At 59.9% G+C, this 17,482-nt stretch overlaps 2 protein-coding genes across 3 annotated transcripts; both read right to left on the bottom strand.

The window, feature by feature from the left end:
• Positions 1-258: 258 nt before the first annotated feature.
• LOC308226887 (somatomedin-B and thrombospondin type-1 domain-containing protein-like) lies at positions 259-2,999 on the bottom strand. Of its 2 annotated transcripts, XM_080629011.1 has the most exons (4): positions 2,510-2,999; positions 1,597-1,779; positions 1,395-1,485; positions 259-761 (listed from the first exon to the last, which is right to left on the bottom strand). In XM_080629011.1, exons 1-4 carry the CDS (start codon positions 2,994-2,996, stop codon positions 584-586), a joined length of 939 nt encoding a protein of 312 aa, XP_080485137.1. In that variant the 5' UTR covers positions 2,997-2,999; the 3' UTR covers positions 259-583. The 2 variants fall into 2 exon arrangements, with proteins under 2 accessions (XP_080485137.1, XP_080485136.1); XM_080629010.1 differs by having other exon boundaries at positions 1,395-1,779.
• A 117-nt stretch (positions 3,000-3,116) lies between these two features.
• On the bottom strand, positions 3,117-17,154 carry SLC25A1 (solute carrier family 25 member 1). Its single transcript, XM_080629012.1, has 9 exons — positions 17,003-17,154; positions 6,643-6,750; positions 6,392-6,491; positions 6,032-6,170; positions 5,496-5,580; positions 5,241-5,345; positions 4,928-5,043; positions 4,553-4,626; positions 3,117-4,449 (listed from the first exon to the last, which is right to left on the bottom strand). Exons 1-9 carry the CDS (start codon positions 17,094-17,096, stop codon positions 4,335-4,337), a joined length of 936 nt encoding a protein of 311 aa, XP_080485138.1. The 5' UTR covers positions 17,097-17,154; the 3' UTR covers positions 3,117-4,334.
• Between the last annotated feature and the right edge of the window lie 328 nt (positions 17,155-17,482).

Below are 17,482 nucleotides of genomic sequence, written 5' to 3'. Positions count from 1 at the left end.
CCAAGGGCAAGCAGCAAGCCTGCAGAAGGGTGAAATTACAAAAGACACCGTATTTTCATTTCATTCCCTGCATCCCCAGCAAGCAGCAGGGGAGCGGCTCAGCTCACCTGGGGGTGCTACACGAAGATGAGAGCTGGTGGGGAGCAGACACAACCCTCCTGCAGCCCCTCCTGCACCCACGAGCCCTGACACCCTGCCATGGAGGCAGCCACCCAAAATGTCCTGGAAGGGAAAGACGGTGAGAGCTGGGGCGTGCCATAAGCAATTATATATACATATATAGTTATATATTGTGTATATATAACAGGTATTGGCAGTTGGACTAGATGATATTTGTAGGCACCTTCCAACTGAAATATTCTATTAAATATTCTATTAATATATTATTTTTATATATTACTGATTTATAGTACAGAGTACTGATTTAACTTCTCATATAGTGGGATATTATAATACTAGTTTTATATATTTAAGAATATAAAAGGAAGGTGCCCTAGGGACACGGAGAGATGCTCCTCCCTTTGGAGGAGCCCTAAAGGGTGCATTGCACCTCCAAAGGGGCTTCCCCCCCTTATTTTCCCCATTACCTGGCTCCCTGCAGCCCATGCCCAGTGCAGTGGGGACGGTGTTGGAACGTGTGCCCCCGGCACTCGACACACACTTGCTTGTCCGGGTGCAGCCGGCGGCTCCAGGCCTGCCCTCGGCACAGGGGCCCTACCTGTGTCAGGCGGAAATAGCCGCAGTAGCTGAGGAGGGGGGAGCTGGGGAGAGGCGAAAATGGGGAGAAAGAGGGGGGAAATGATGGTTGGATGGTAGGGCAGAGGTTGTGGTGTTCTCTTGATGGATGGGGGAGGTATGAATGGCCGTGGGTTTGGGGGTGAGAAGGTTAATGACTCTGGGGCAGTTTGCAGAGGGGTGATGGATTTAGACGGTGGTGCAAATGGGACGTTGTTTCAGGGTGGGGAGGTGGAATGGTAATGGTCCTGAGGGGTGCAAGGGGACATAGCTCTTGGGGGGGGGGTACAAAGGAGCCATGGCTTTGTATAGGGGTGGAATAGGGGCTATGGGGGTCAAAAGAGTCATAGATTTAGGGGGGTACAAAGGGATCATGGTTTGGGGAGGAGTAATAGCTTTAAGAGGGGGGTGCAAAGCAGCCCTAATTTTGTAGGGTGGTGCAAAGGGGCCATGGGGCTGGGGTGGAGGAGAAAAGTTATTAGCTCTAGGGGGGTACAAACAGGCCACGGGTCAAGAAAAGAGTGCAAAGGAGCCATGGTTTTTGAGGGGGGGGGGAAAGGGTAATGGCTGGGGGGGTGCAGAGAGACCTTAGATCTGGGGGCTATAAGGGGCCATGGACTGCAGGGGGATGTGCAGAGGGACCCCAGCCCCACACCTACCGGGACGGCTCCTCCGGCAGCAGCATCCCAGCTCTTCGCCAGGGATCCCTGAAGTCCTGGCTGAAGGAATCGGGTAATATCTTGGCCACCTCTGGCAGAAGAGCAGCCGTGGTTACCGGTGCCCTGGGACAGGCAGCGGGGATGGCAGCGCGGGGGGCAGCCACGCAGGGGGGAGGCGGGCATCCAGCGGGACCCCCGTTACCTTTGGCTGCCCCGCAGGTCGGGTGCTCGCCCAGGCAGCCGCGGCGCTGCTTGAGGTCAGGACAGGGCTCCCCTCCGTGCCGCGGCGGGACGGTGACCTGGCGGCTGCGGGCCTTGCTGCCCACCCCGCACGGGGAACTGCACCCGCTCCACGGCCCCCAGGGGCCCACCGCACAGCCCACCGCTGCCGGAGAGCGGGGGGACAGAGGGAAACAGCTTCAGTGGCACGAAAGGTGGAAGGAGAGCAGGGGAGATGCAGGATGGGAGGATGGCAAAGGGCCGGCTTGGCCCTGGCAGCCCCTCTCCGCGGGCTCCAGCACAGTGGCATTGTGCTCGGCTTCCGCAGCCCTTATCCCCATGCTGCCGCTGCGGCTCTGCATCGCGCTGAGCTGGGACCCCGCTAATCTCCCCGGAGATTAGGGAGGGCTGACTGCTGCAATTGTGCAGGGGCCGCTGTGGGAGCTGCCCCGGGTTTGGGTTCCCAGGGAGGGCTGGCTCCGCACCCCCCAAGCCCACACTCCCTGTTTGCAACCCCCATCCCCGTATCCCCGTGTCCCCGTGCAAAGCACTGCCCGCAATAGTGGCAGGGGTGATGCCCGGGCTCATCCTGCTCAGGTCCCACACTGACAACTCAGGCTTGCAACAGGAGCACTACCATCAGCTGCCGACCGGAGGCCAACCCTGCAGGCTGTCATTACACTAGAGCAGCCACTCATCCAGCGTGGAAAAAAGCGGAAAATCGGGATATTGCTCCAAATCCAGCCTAGCTAGCATCCGCGATCCTCAGACACATCCTGTTATGCTCCAAGTACGGGGCTAACAGCTAACAGCAAACATCTGCCACCAAAAGCAGCAGCCGAGGCTGGCATTCCCAGCGCTGGGGGTCAATCAGTGCCATCCCCTCCGACACTCACCGGCGCGGCGGCACACGCTGTGATAGTCCTGGCAGCAGTCGTCCGTCCTCTGGCAGTACGAGTCGCAGTAGCAGTGAGCCCGGCGGGGACCGGGCACCCAGCACGCGTTGTTCCTGCCCGGGCAGCACCGGTGCCGGCAGCTGCCGCTGGCACCCACCAGGCAGCCGGCGGCCAGCAGCCAGCCCCCGCAGAGCAGCAGGCCCCGCATGGCACGGCCGCCCCGCAGCACCAAGGGATGGCTTTGCCACACAGCAACGGCTTTCCCAGCACCAGCGAACGCTGGGTGAGGAGCAAGGGCTGCGCCGGTGGCGTTGGGAGCCCAGCGCACCGCCCCTGCACTGGGCGGGGGACAAAGCCTGTTCCCTTCTGCTCCGCCGCCCGCTGCCATCCCAGCTCTGCGCTCCGTGGCCAGGGCAGTAAACCAGGAGGGTGAATACAACACTGTGCTTGGGACGATGCAGGCCTGGAGCTGCCTGGGAGCATCCATGAATGGGCACGGCCGGATTGAAGCCGATGCTCCCCCAGGAGCGCCAGTTCAACACGATGGGGAGCCCCATCCCCAAGCCCTGGCTGCAGGTGCTCAGCACAGCCTGGACACCAACAGGGCTGCTAAAGCCAGACTGATTTTATTCAAATTGCGAACGTAAAACAGAACAACAGTAAAAAAAACCAAACAAACCCAATGCAACCCTCACTGGCTTCAGAGCAGAAAGCCACAGGTAAACCGTGCCTGGGCTTTCCTTCTCCTCCTTTGCCCTCCTGTGTTAAGGCTGCACTCATCACTAGTGACAGGAGGGAGAAGGGATGGGTCAAGCCCTGGCTCCCGTGCCCACCCCCAGCTCCTCTGGGAGAAGTTTGGCACAAATCCGGTGGGGCCAAGCCCAGTATGGGGCAGAGCAGGGCTCCAGCCCCATGGCCACGGGTGTTAGTGGGTCAGCATGAAGCTCAGAAAGCTACAGGATTACCTATGGAGCTGCAGAGAGGCAGTGGGAGGGCAGATGGGGGGAATGTGGCAGAAAAAGGGGTTTGCACCCCGGCCGAGGGGCCAAGTCTGCGGGATGGGGCTGTGCCTCCTCACCCCAGCTCGCACACGCGTCTCGACTGTAAACGGCAAGTGATGGGGTACCCGGCTCACCCTGGCCCCACAGCAAGAACTAAAGGCCTGTCTGTATGTGTAACTCGGGGCAGCCCAGCGCTGAGCAGGACCCAGGGCTAGGATGCAGCACCCCGGGGGGGTTGGTGCTGGCAGGGAGGACGGAGCCTGGGACCACACCAGCAGGTCGCTGCCATCCCATACCAGGGTGTGCAGGGCTGGTGGATCCCCATGGAGCTGCTGTGAGACCCACCGCATCGCTCCCAGCAGGTGTGTCAGCCCCAAGAGCCTCCTCCAGCTGCAGTGCTTGCTGCACAGCATGGACATTGTACCCACATGGCTTGGGGGGGCTCTCAGCACCCAAAAGAGAGCTGGCCCACAGGCAGCTCCTGGCTGCTGAGGGCCTGGGCCACCATCCCAGGGGACACCTTGTCCTGGATAACTGGCGCTTGCAAGTGATATGGGACCAGAAGGAAGTGTCACCAGGGGCTCAGAGTGGGCATAACTGGGATGCTGAGGGTCTGGACGCTGAGATGCTGCTCCCTCCCTGCTCCTTTTAGCGCACAACTAATAATTTAACCTGCTCCAGAGCCTGTTACTAAACATAAAGGTGGCCGGGTCTGGGGGGAAGGCGTGTGTGTGGGGCAGACTTGGCCCCAGTGGGGTTGGTCACGGCTCTCCAGCTGCATCCCCACAGGGTGAGGGAGATGGGGGCCGCCTGGCCCGGCCCCCTCAGTCCGTTTTCCACACCTTGTTGAGGAGCTTGACCACCTCATCGTAGATGATGAAGACGATGGCCACATCGAGGCAGACACGGCCCAGGCGAGGCACTGTGCCCTTGTAAAACCTGCCAGGGATAGAGGGGGATCCGTGGGGCTCGGTGCCCTCAGAACCCCCTGTCCCTGCCCATCCTTCTCCCCGGCTCCCCCCATGCCATCTGCAGTGCTTACGCAAGGGGCCCTTCGTATTTCATGATCTGGTAGGCACAGTCCCAGGTGCTCTTGTACTTGTGCGCTTCCAGCCCCTGTGGATGGGAAAAGCAGGGTCAGAGGCTGGAGCCAGGGATGCATCTGGGGGGATTTCATACAGGAGGCAGAGCTGGGGGTGAGCCAGGAGAAACCGATCACCCTTTGTTGCTGTGGGCACCAAACCTGTCAGGGACATCCCCATCGCTTCTGTGCAAACACTTTCCAGCATCCCCAAGCATCTCCCAAACATCACCAGTATTGAGTGCCAGCCCTGGGGGCTGCACAAAACAGCTCCAAACAACAGTGACTCCATCCTGCCACAGGCAGAGAGGTTCCACACCATGCCCGGTGCTGTACCTGCATCCTTGTCTTTACCACGTCCAAGGGGGTGTTGCCAAAGACACTTGCGGCTCCGGCGAGGGCTCCAAACACCCCCGTGACGAATGGGTTGATGACTTTGTTGGGATCATCCCCTGGGAAGGAGGAGAGGTTTTGGGCAGAGTGGTGGTGTGGGGATGAAGCATCCCTCAGGGAGCCCAAGGAAGGCTCCAGGTCTGGCTGAGCCATGAGAAGTGGAGGGGGTGCTGATGGAAGGCCCAAGCCCAGCTCCCAAAGATGGACTGGAGGAGCCAGCAACCCAGGGTGGGCTGTGGGGACAGGGACACAGTACCTTTGTACCAGTTCTTGAGGGAGGTCATCACAAAGAAGCGGATGGCCTGGTTTGAGCCTTGCTTGAGGACGGTTGCGGTTAAGCCTTGGTAGGTCCCCTTCAGTCCTGCAGCAAGAGGGCGTTGGAGGAGAGCACCAACCCCACCAGCAGAGAAAAACCTCCCCAGGCTGCTGGTCCCAGCCTCTGCCGCCTCCTGCCCCATCCCTGCAGTGCAGCAGTGCCCAGGGGGTCAGGGTGCCTCTCCTGGGGACTCACCCTGTTCCCGAACAATCTCCCGCACACCATGGAAGAAGCCACGGTATTTGGGCTTGGGGGAGCACTGGTCATGGATAAACTTCACCTGCGGGGAGACAATGCACTCGTCGTGGCCAAGGCATGGGGAGATGCAATGGCCCCAAAGGGCTAATGGCCACCCATCCAGGGATGGTCCCAGAATCAGAGCTGACCCTCATGGCCAAGCAATGCAAGGTGAGACCACAGGAGAAGACTGTGCCCATGGCATTTGGCAGAGGAAAACCTGGGACACTGCCTCTGCAAGCAACGACAGGGGTTTGACAGTACTAAACTGGGTGATGGGATGGCTCCTGGGTGGGGGCTGGGAAAGGGACCGTGGCTGCTGGACCCGACCTCTCCATGGGGCTTTCCAGCATCAGCTCCTCCCCTACAAACCCAGCCTGGGCAAACCCACGTGGCCCTCAGGTCCCTGAAAGCATCCCTGGCTCTCATCCCCTCCTGACCCTGCTCCGGGTGGGGTGCTGGGCAGGGGGACACTGGTGGCTGCTCCCACCCACCTTTATGGTCTCCATGGGGCAAACAACAGCCACGGCCTCGGCCACGCCAGCGCCCAGCCCGCAGATGAGGCCCCGAGTGCTGTCCAGCCGCCCCTGCTCATCTCTCATCTGGTTACTGAGGAACTCGAACATCCCGAACCTGCAAAGGAGCCACTCTGCAACCCCAGGGCACCCAGCCAGGGGCCTGCACCCCTGTTCTGAGCCTGCCCCTGGGAGCAGCCGTGCACCCTGCAAGGGCACCCTTCCCACCCAGGAAAGCACCCTTTGGCAAAGTGACACTGGGGACGCCAAGGGCAAGCCCAGCCCTTGTTTGCTGCTGCCCGGGGTCCCCAGCTCCCCCTACACCATGGGGGTACCTACCTGACAGCAGCCTTGGGGATGGAGCCGTACACCAGTGAGCTGAGCCCCCGGTACAGCCCCCGGATGCCATGGTCACGGACAGTCTGCTTCACACAGTCCCCTGCAGCAGAGCACAGTGGCACCACCATCACCCGCTATGCTGAGGCCACTGTGCCAGCCCCACTGCTCACCCCACAAACCCCGCTGACCCCCCAGCTCCAGCCAGGCTCCCCAGGAGCCTCTGAACCCATCCAGCAGGCTGGCACGCTCACCGATGCCCTTGTAGCGGGGAGGGTTTGCCTTCTCATCCAGCTGCAGCTGCGTCTTCACATACTCGGTAGGGAATGTGATACAGATCTCGATCCCTCCAGCCAGGCCACCTGGGAGGGAGAGGAGGGGATGCTCAGGCTGGGAGCAGCACCATGTCAGTCCAGCACTGCGCAGTGCTGCCAGCTCCATGACGGCTGAGCCAGAGACCTCTTACCAGCCAGGTGTGGGCTGGGATGCAGTGCCCCCGTCCTCAGCAAACCCCTGGGAACCTCACAGGGCAGCAGGGCCCTGTGCCAGCCTGGCACCCTGCACAGGTACCATGCCTCGCTATGGCAAGAGCTGGCGAGAGGATCGGCCAAAGGGGTGGGAAAACAGGGCAAAACGCCGCACCCACGGCTGCTGATTCAGCATTGCTTCCCCTCAAAGGCACCTCTCTCCCTCCCGACCCCTGCACTCTGCCGGGCAGCTGCCAGCACAGGGATCTATGAACCCAATGGAGCCGAGTAGCTCCGCACGAGGCCCAGCACCGCTCCCCAGGAGCCCATTTGCAGATCTGGCCACGGAAGCACCATTATCATCAAGCCTGTCCGGCCTCGCCGGGCTCCTGCAGCGGCAGCTGCTGGGCGCTGATTACACCGGCTGAAGCCCTTCCTGCCCTGGGGCAGGGATGTGCCGGCGCGCAGCAGCGATGCCGGCTCCCGGTGCTTGGGCTGCCCGTGGCACGCTGAGGTCCCGGGCTCAGCCCCGGCCGGCCAACGACCCGCAGCAGCTCGCTTCCTCCCATCAAAGCGCAGCCGGGTCCTGCCGAGCAGCGGGAGCTCTTTGTGCCGGTGCGAGCAGGAAGCATGGGGCCAGTGGTGCTGCCCCTGCTCCGCAGCCCAGTGCAAGCCCGGTGCAGCACAGAGGAGCACAGCTCCTTCTTATCAGCACCCTCCAAAGTACCCTGCGAGGGGATGCTGATAGGGCCCATGGGATGGGGAGCTGAGCCACGGCTCTTCCCTGTGACAACAGCAGGCAGCCCCTGCTCCTTAGGCTACGGCAGTTTCTCATATGGTCTTATTCCTTCTGTATGGCCTCCAAATTTACAAGAGACACCCTTAATCCAGGGTGCTGCCTCCAGCTCCCTCCCACAGAGTGTCACTGGTGAAGCTGCTCACAATGTGGGGACATCCTGGTGTGCAGGCTGGCATTCCCCATGGCACCATGTCCTTCTGGAGGGAAAGGAAAGCAGCCTCAACGAACTCCCTCCAGCAGGTGGGCAGCACCCACCTTCAAACAGCCTTATCCTGGGTTACTTTGCCACAGGCACCAGAAGCATGGGGCTGGGCTTAGGCTTGTCTCGTCCTCCCTGAGGCAGCCAAGAAGCCGTGCCAGCACTGAGCACAGCTGGGATGACAGGAAAGCCCAGCCCCACGCTCAGAGAGCATCCCCTTCCTCCCGCAGGCACCGCGGGGATGGGGACACCATGGCACCGAGTGCTGGTCCCACACCCAGAGCAGGACCAGCCAGCCCAGCCTGGCAGCATCCCGGCACCGTGGGGCGCTGGGGATGGGGCGCGGGGCCAGCCGGGCTCAGCCGCAGCAGACAAAGGCTCCTTGTTTCCCCCTGTGTTCCCAGGAGGGGCTGGAGCTGCTCAGCCCGAGCCAGCAGCAATGGGCAACCACTGCCGGCCATTACACCTCCACAGCACCTCCGGGGCACCAGGGGAGGACAGCCACCACCCCAAGGGTCCCCAGAGCACTCCTGCTGTCCCCTCAACCCTCTCCTGTCCTTGGCACATCCATCAGAGATGGCAGATACCGGGGCTGGGGGCTGCCCAAGCACTGTTATTTCTTCTGTAAAGCCAAAGAGTTCCTGTGGGACCACACAGGTCCCTGCTGAGCAGTGTGATGAGGAGCAGCATCCTCCAGCTGGGTGCAGCAGGCCCCGACAAGATGAGCACCAGCTGGCACCTTTCAGCACACTAACACAGCATAGTGCCACCAAGCCTTGCTGCCACCACAGCCACACGAACACCCCAAGTGCTGCCAAAGCCACTTCCCTTCCTTCACGCTGCAGACCTCAAGTGCTGGGCATTTTAAGACACGTAAATGTTCCCTGTCGGTCCCCCAGCACATCCAAGAGCCAGACAGCACCAGTCCAGGGGCATCCAGCACAGCAGCTACCCCAAACAGCACAGGGACGGATGCCGCACCTCCTGCAACCTGCCCACAGCCTCAGCAAGCACCGGGATTAAGGGCTTTGGTCTGTGCAGGGGAGGCAGGGGCTCTGCCCAGCATCCTGCAGGCAAAGCCGCATCCACAGGAGCCTGTGAAGTGCCCTGCAAAGGATGCTGATCCTGGGAACTGGCAGCCTCTGGTGCACTGAGGCTGCCCAAGCCAAGGAAGGAGGAACAGGGCACTCGTGCTGGCTGCCACAGTGAACCAGGGAGCTGCATGGGAAAGGTGTCTCCATCCCAGAGCCAAGGCTGGATGCTGGCACTACGACTGCCTCCCTCACTGCGTGCTGGGGACAGGAGAGGGGAGGGCACCGTGCCCGCAGGCTGCCCTGGTACTGCACAGCCAGGACAGGCTCAACACCCCTGCAGTGAGCTACAGGGCAGGCGAACAGGTCTGCCCAAGGGAGAGGAGGATCTTCTCCCTGGTCTTGCCTGGGGACATGTGCTCCCTGCGCTGCCCCTGCCTGCCCCCGGTGCTGCTCCAGCCCCAAATCCCATGGGAAGGGGCATGGAGCAGGGACCCCAGACACACTGCATGACTTTGGGCAATCTTATCCTGTTGTCCTTTGCCTGCAGAGAGACAAGGTAGCACAAAACACCCACCCTACAGCCCCTTCCCTCCCAAAAGTGAGACACATCAGAGCTCCTGCTCTGCTGTCAAACACCCTCTCCCCATCCCACTTTATTCCAGTGGAAACCTTACTCTATGCAAACAAACCACCCCGTCACCCATGAGCAGCAGCTTTTTCTAGCCCCCCCTCCCTCGCCAGGGCTGCCGAGGGCTTTCCAACCTGTTTACACGGACTTTAACCAGCAGCTTCAGCTCTTGCAACACCATGGAGTCAACAGAACAGCCGCAGCAAGCACTCGGGAGGGGAAAGAGCAAGTGGGGCAGCCCAGATGCTGAGCCAAGGCTCTAGGCTATTAGCTGGATGCAGCAGAGCCAGAGGACAGAGGATGTCCTTCAGGGAAGGTCGCTTTGCGCAGCCCCACAGAAGGTGCCTCTGGCAGGGGCATCCCGCTCCCAGCCCTGGGAATGGCTCCCTGCCTGCAATGAGCCTGCAAGCACCCCGGCTGCCAGCAACCCTGACTCCATAGGCACAGTGGCCAAGGGGGAGAAGTGAAAAGTACCTGCTTGTCAGCCACAGAGCAAGGTTTTCCCAGACAAAGCTCATCTCTCCTTTGCAGAGGGGCCAGCAGAGTTACCTGAGGATGCAGCTGCAGGCATTGGACACTGCTGGGGAGAGCTGGCAGGAAGAAGAGGGGTTTTGGGGACAGCAGACGGGTGCTACCCCTGTGATGTTTGTGCAGGACAGCAGCACCAGCACATACAGGTTCAGCTCAAACCCCATCAGCAAGCAGCTTCTGGGACACCACCGGTCACCCCCTGCCCAGCTCATCCCAGGGACCACAGGTCTGGCACCCAGCACAGGGTGGGTGCCAAGGGCAGCAGGACACAGCTGCGATGGGGAAGATGAGCAGAGCCCCAGGGCTGACACAAGCCAAGGCTGTGCAGTCAGGCCCTGCCACCCCCCGAAACCCTCTACCTGAAGGTAAGTGCCCCAGAGAGCACACACTGCCCTGATTGGGAGCCACAGAGGGGCAGGAGCTGCCACTCCTGCAAGTGACGGTGCCTGCAAAAGCATCCTGCTCATGCGGATGGAGCAGCAGGTCTCTGTGCAGCTCTGATGAGAAGTGAGCACCTGGAGAGCAATTTCAGCCTCTCCATTTTAAGGGTAATTTCACATGCAGATATACACAAGCATCTGATTCCCAAACAAAAAGCCCCTTTTAACTTCAGGTTTGGCAGGATCCTTTCAGGCTAGAAGAAATTATTCCTCAGGGCCTGGAAGCAGAGCAGCAGAGCTCTCACAGGACCTTGCCCTTCCTGCCGGCTGCGTGGCTCAGGGCAGTGGGAAGGCACAAACAGGCTTCCAGCTCCTCTCTAGGGCAGCAGCAAGAGCTGACCCTCACGTTTGTCCTTACTCAGAGGGCACCCAGCCCACACGCAGAGGGTGAAGGTGCACAGGGTGAGCTGAGCACGCAAGAAGCATGACACAGACCACATGCTGCAGGCATAGCCCGCAACCCTGCCTGCTTCCTGAATGCCATTCCTACCCTCGTGAGGGGACTTGGTGCTCTTCCCCTTCAGCCAAGAGGCCTTTCAGAGCTCAGTAAATGAAACATGAAAGGACTCAGAGAGCAGCAGGGTGCTACAGACCAGGCAGGCAGCAATGCTCTGCTCCAGCTCACAACCGTTCTCTGCAGCCCACGTGCTGCCCCACCAGCAGCACAGCCCTTGCTGCCTGCAACAGAGGGATCGACCCCCTCTTGGCAGCCACCCATGGTGCTCTTGAGCCATCCATGACACAGCAAAGGCAGCGGTGGAGAAATCCTGCCCTGCCTGCAGTGGTGAAACGGGTTGAGCGGGCTCCTCCCTCTCCACATCACCCCATCACCTTCTCTTAGTACCTTGTGAAACAGGCTCAGACCCAGGCAGGCTGGGGACAGTGCTCCTGGGGACAGAGAGCTGGCTTTGAACAGTCTCCCACGGACACCTCCTCCTGCCACACAGCCCTTCAGCACCCATCTGCAGCCCCATCCTTGGGGAAAACCACCATGGGGGCTGTTACACACTGTACAGACCCCGTCCATCACTGAGCTTGGGGAGGGCTGCTTCCCCCAGGCCAGACTGCCACATTACCGGTGTTTTGGTTAGAAGGGAAAAAACCATGTCCTGCAACAGGTCAGCCCATCTTAGAAGGCAGCCATCCCCTGCGCTGGGGCCCCTGGATGGTCTCCTATCTGATAGGGACAAGGCCAGTGGGAGGCATGGGCGCTCAGCATGTCCATCGGTAAATACGTGGCTGCTTTCGTCACGGGATTGTGCTACAGCCAGGCTGGAAGAAAGCCTGATCCCCTCACCAGGGATACTGAGGATGACAAACATGAGATGTGCCTCTCTGTACCCTGTGCCATGGGGTGGGTAAACAGCCTCATGCAAACAGTGCTGCAGATAATGTTGTGGATGGGATGGAGTAATTTGTCCCTAATCTTACTGGAACCATCCTGTTTCAACAGGTTGTCCTTTCACAACCTGCTCATTCATCACCCCTTCGCATTTACTTCTCAATGGGCCAATATTGCAAAAAATCATTATTATAAACTTCATGGCTGCGAGTGCAATGGCAGAAGCCATTTCCCTTTGCTCACAGTCCAGCATCATCTGCCTTTGGTGCTGACTTCACCTTTGGGGACCGCTAGGTCTCCTGTCCCAGCTCAAATCACCTTCTCCCTGCTGCCCTGTGCACCCCAAGGCCCTGGCAATGCCCCTGTGAGCTTGCTCCTGGCCAACCCACCACAGCACTTCAGACACCTACTTCTTAAGTGTCCAAAACTCTTTCTAAAGACAGGCAACAAGGAGCCAATGTCAGAGCCCAGGGCTGCTGGACACAACCCCCAGTGCAGCCCCGTAGCTGGATGAAGGAGCCACTGCGGGAATGAAGCCTTCCCCAGGGACAGGCTCTGGTCCCGCAGCCACCAGCACAGGGGAATGGCTGCAGCACCAGGCAATGGAGCACAGGGAGGGAGAAAAGATGGCATAAACCCCTGCTGTCAGGAGGTGACCTGAGACATCATGGCACAAGCACAGGGTCACCACTGCCCAGGCAGGAGCACAAAGCTGCATTGGCATGCACCGCACAAGGCTATCAGAGCTGAGAGATGCTGCAACATCCCTGGGCTGTCAGCTCACGGTGCTCATTGCCTCCAGAAGATGGATGGCTCCTTCCGATCATTTACGTCAACCCAGGGAAAATGGTCGCCTGCAGAATGTCAAGCACAGCACCAGGCATGTGAAAATCTCAGAAACACATTTCAAAGCCCAGGGTTAAGCCCAGCTCACACAGAATCCATTCAGACTGAACAAGCTGAGCTGGCTGAAGCACTGCAGTGTGGTTTCCCAGGCCTGGGGCTGGCAGCCTCCTCCCACCAGAAGCCTTGGGGCTGCTCTGGGTTTCCGCAAGGGCTCAGAGGCAGGCAAGGACGCACTCAGGGCCTGCGTGCTCCTTCTGCCCCGCTCCCCAGGCACACACCAGCCAGAGGAGACAAACCACAGCCAGGTGTGATGCACCACGGGCCAGCAGACCTGGCAAGATGAGTTCCCTCCATGCTCACCAATCCTTCCCACTGGCACATCCAGCCCAGGGCCCGGCTCCCCCGCTCAGCATCGAGGGGGAAGCATCCCCTGCTCTGCTGTGAGCTGCAATCTCAACACCAGGCACTGTTCCAGACCACAGCAGCACAGGCGCCCTCCCAGGAGGCCAACGGCCCTGGAAGCCCAGGTGGACTTGGGACTTTTGGGAATGGTGTCGTGCTCCGCAAGGAGCAAGTCTCAGCTTTCACACCCTGTCCTTGACTCTCTCCTCTGCAGGTACAGTGTTTCTGTATCAGGGGATTAACAAAGAGGAGACTGAAGCTCTAATTACTGCTTTGTTTCTCCTGTGATCCTGGGCTCCCTGCTTTGGGTGCTTCATGCCCCACCCTGCAGGCCCCTTCTCTTTCTCCCTGCGCAGTCCCTCTCCCCTCTGCCCATGCTCCTCCTGGGGCCCTGGTGCACATCACTGCTAATTCCCAGCAGCACTCAGTGTTTGTAGCAAACACCAGAGCAGCAGCGAGCTCTTTCCAAAGCAAGCATCGCACAGGGCAGCACCCAGGCACCCTGAGCAGGCAGGATTAGGTGTAGGCAGGAAGAGCAACTGTACACCAGCCCCCAGGGCAGAGGTACTGTGCAAAGAGCAAGGCAGCTGGGAGCTGCTCCGTGGGAGGGAGCAGACCCCAGGCTTCAAAGCTGGCTATAAACAGAGCAAGGCTGCCCTTAACTCTGGCCAGGGCAGGCAAAGCCACTGACCCAACAGCCGCTGCGAGCCCTGCTGAGGAGGAGCGCTGGGGTGAGGAGGTTTGCCTGCAAAACGACAAGGACTGTTTGTGCCGGGCTCTAAATGACCACCACAGGCTGGCTGGAGCTGACCTAACAGCACCGTGGTGCCCAAAACCCAGCGAGGAGCCGCTGGGAAACATAGGGGTGACCCCCCCACCAGCTCCTGTCTCACCACTCTCTGCTTCGCTTTGAGCCCGCTGCAGCATGGCCCGTGCCAGGAGCTGGGCAGTGCAGGGGAAGCACCAAGTCCTGTGGGAAGCTGGTGGGAGGGACAGGAGCCCAGCAGGATGGTTTGGAAACCACAGCACAGCGACTGGGAGCTGCTGAGCCACAGCTGGGTGCCCAGCGCTGCCTGCAAACAGGCTATTGCCCAGCAGAAGAGACAGGAGCGGGACCTCAAACCAGCTCACGAGTTCACAATCATGCCAGTTTAACAACAGGTAACTGAGCCAGCCTGTGAGATACACACACATAAGATCTGTTTCAGCATAAGCCCTACACGTTTACCAGTCTTTTAACCCAGTTTAACTAAGCCACATTATACCAACCCTTAGTGTCCTACAGCCATGCCACTTCTGATCCAGTGCCAGGTCCCTCAAATCAGCTTTGTACCGTCAATTCAGAACGTGGGGGCTCCCCACCTTGCAAACGGGGTGTAGGGGTTCAACAGCACCAGAAACCCACGCCCACCCAGCTCTGCCCTCTGTAATCCTGAAGACCAAGCCCTGGGAGTGACACACACCCCAATGGCCAGGGCAGCCAAGATGTCCCCGCACGCTGCGGCAGCAGCATGGGCTGTGTGGTCGCAGCAAGGTGAGGAGCTGCCCTGGCACACGGCGTCTGCTTGGACAAACGAGAGACCATTAGCAAATTAATGTTTAACCTTGCCTTCACTGTCGCAGCAACGGAAAGAGAAGAGCGCTTGGCAGCCAGAGCTCCGCTTGTGTCTCTTCAGACAAGAGCCAGCGCCAGCGCGCGCAGGTCTGGGCAGCACGAGGGAGCTGTGCCCCCCTGGCAGAGATCTCAGTCACACACAGGGTCTGGGAGCAGACACGCATCCAGGGTGGATGATGGCAGCTTATTTAACCCCACCAGTACGAGGCTGATGAAGCACAGCGCAGCAGGAATGGTTTCTCTCTGAACACCTCCAGCTCTACAAGGAAGAAGAGCTTCAGAGCACACCCCTGTGTGCAGTCAGGGGTTAGATGAAAAACCTCAAGAGCATCAGAGGTGTCAACTCCTTAACAGTTATCAGTCCCTAAAACTCCTTAAAGTCATCAGGGACGACCACAAACTGCACTGCATCCTCCCAGAAGGGGCTGGAGGGCTGAGCAGGCCGGAATGCAGGGAGTTAACAGCAACTTTCTCCCATTTATGTGGTTCTCTAATACAATTAGATGCCACAGAGGCTTGCCTGGACTTCTGCCCATTAACCAATTACTCTGATTTGCCTCGTGTGAGGAGAAGACTAGCATCTCAATAGGGTCCTTCTTCCACCTCTGCAGCCTCACATGGGCCCAGAAAGGCTCCTCCAAGTGGGGGCATGTGCAGCCTTGTGTTACTGCCCAGACTGACACCCAGCAGAGGCCACAAGTACCATCCACGTCCATTCCTTTGCACCAGAAGAGCTTCCAGGCACACTCATGGCAGCTTTTCTGGCAGGGGAGAGCAGGGCAGGCCTGCTGCAGCCTGCTTCCGAGTGTGCCCATAAGCCATGCACTGATGATCCCTGATTACGGACCTACGCAAGGGCTACAGAAGCGTCCTGGTACACTGGCCCAGGCAGTGAAAACGTGATGCACCACACATGGGCAATGAGGTGGGAAAGACTGAGGAGGCTGGATGAGGAGAAAACATCCTGTCTATCCATCCTAAGCTTAGATTAAATCCCATTTAAAAGGCCTCTAAGTAAAAGGGGATAAGAAGAGGCCTGAACTAACAAGCCACTTTGATGGGGTGGCAGCACAAGTTTGAGACCCCTGAGGAGCACAGAGCTCTGAAGCAGCCAGGCCTCATCGATGGGTTCATGTGACTGTTTGGCCACAGCTGCAGCCTTCTCAAGCCGTTCTGGCTGGGCAGCCCTAGTGACAGCACAGACCCTTCTAGGCCACTGACATGGCCCCAGGAAGCCTCATGACCCTTCGCATGCTCCAGAGCTCGCATCCATTTCCCACAGTGATGCTGTCTCCAGCAGTAACCTGGATCGCATAAGGAGAAGCCGGCCCTCGAGGCAGGGCTGGTGCAGCAAAGGGCTTGGAGCAGCAAAGAGCTCCGCTCCCCTGCCCAGTGGGATGGGCAGACCTCGCTCCCCCCGAGTCCTGCTACAGGAGGCTGTAGCTATGCCCTTGGAGCGGAGCAGAGCTGGACAGACAAACAAAGGCACAGTCGTAGGAGGGAGAATTGGCAGGAAAACACAAAAGCTCTAAACATGTCAATCGTGTGGAGGCTGTGAGGGCTCGTTTGAAAGAGAAGACACTAATTTGCACTCTGGGAATTGTCCTTGGAGTGGCAGAAGAAACCAGGGAGCTAATGAAGGGCTACAAAGGAGTTTAACAAGCCTTCGACTGTCTTGGACTCCATTCAGCTCAGAGCTCAAACCAGCCACAAGCAGAAGGAAGCACATTAACTCTGCAGTTACTGCTGTACTTAGAGCCTGTTTAGATTGCATGAAAATGGTCAGAACAGGATGGGTCAGAACAGGATGGTAAAACATGCTCTGATCCACGGGAACTGATGCTGAGACACAAAGGAGGGACCAAGAAGCCGTAAAAGGAGCTGTATCAGCAGCGTGCAAGACACGGCTGGAGCGGGCACAATCTGAGCGCTGCCGCTTCAGCTTTGTCCCTTCACATCTCCAGGGAGTGCACAGGGAGCTCCCTGCCGCTTCCTCCTCCATCAGCCCAACTCTCCTGCTAACGTGTCCCTCTGCCCCGCCAGACACGGCGGCTGCGAGCACACCGGCACCTCCCCGCCAGGCCACAGGTTGCAGGCACAGCCCCACAGCACCGCCGCGACCCCCGCCCAAACCGGGGATGCAGCCGCTGGAGCTGCCACGGGACGAGCCCGGCTGGGCTGCACAGGGACGCGGCATGGGCTGGCCCCGGCGCTGCTGGGCTCGCACGGCAGGACCAGCACCTGCGGGTGGCGGCAGCCCCCGCCCCGCGGGATGCCCGCGCTGGCGGCCGGTGCCGGGGCTCTCACTCACCTGCCAGGATGGCCTTGCCGGGGTGCGTGAGCTTGGCCTTGCCGGCGGGGGCGGCAGCAGGGGCGGCGGCAGCAGGGGCAGCGGCAGCGGGCATGGCCACGGCTCCTGCGCTGCCCGCGGCGGCGGCGGCCGGGGCCCTATTTCAGGGCCGCGCCCGCGAGGGGCGGCCCCGGCGGCGTCACATCCTCGCGGGGCGGGGCCGCGCCCGGCGGGGCTCAGCGGGAGCGAGCCCAGGAAGCCGCCGGCGTCGCACGGGGCTGCCACCTCCCCCGAGCCGCAGGCAGCGCCCACGGGGCAGGACCCGCGGTGTTAAAGCGCCCGGAACATGCCCGCCCGGGGGGTGCGCGCAGCGGCACGGGCGCTGATGTGGCTTTCATGAACGCTGTGAAGGGCGGGCTCGCTGCTGCCCTGCCCTGGAATCGTTTTGTTTTGGTCAGGGAGGAGGACGAGGAAGGTCCCAGAGCAGCAATCACTTGTGAA

This window comes from Psittacula echo, assembly GCF_963264785.1.
Source record: "Psittacula echo genome assembly, chromosome: 13".
Taxonomy (NCBI): Eukaryota; Metazoa; Chordata; class Aves; order Psittaciformes; family Psittacidae; genus Psittacula; species Psittacula echo.
This window is presented reverse-complemented; position numbering and strand designations above follow the sequence as displayed.

Bases quoted from the DNA above. Each gene is read 5' to 3' on its own strand.
- LOC308226887 (XM_080629010.1), bottom strand. From the start codon at position 2,996: ATGGATGCTCCCAGGCAGCTCCAGGCCTGCATCGTCCCAAGCACAGTG. The intron at 1,780-2,509 runs GTGAGTGTCGGA...GCTCTCCGGCAG, and splicing joins CAGCGTGTGCCGCCGCGCCG to CGGTGGGCTGTGCGGTGGGC. The intron at 762-1,394 runs GTAGGTGTGGGG...GCCTCTCCCCAG, and splicing joins CTGCCGGAGGAGCCGTCCCG to CTCCCCCCTCCTCAGCTACT.
- SLC25A1 (XM_080629012.1), bottom strand. From the start codon at position 17,096: ATGCCCGCTGCCGCTGCCCCTGCTGCCGCCGCCCCTGCTGCCGCCCCC. The intron at 6,492-6,642 runs GTGAGCGTGCCA...GCTCTGCTGCAG, and splicing joins TCCCCGCTACAAGGGCATCG to GGGACTGTGTGAAGCAGACT. The intron at 4,450-4,552 runs GTAAGCACTGCA...TATCCCTGGCAG, and splicing joins AAATACGAAGGGCCCCTTGC to GTTTTACAAGGGCACAGTGC.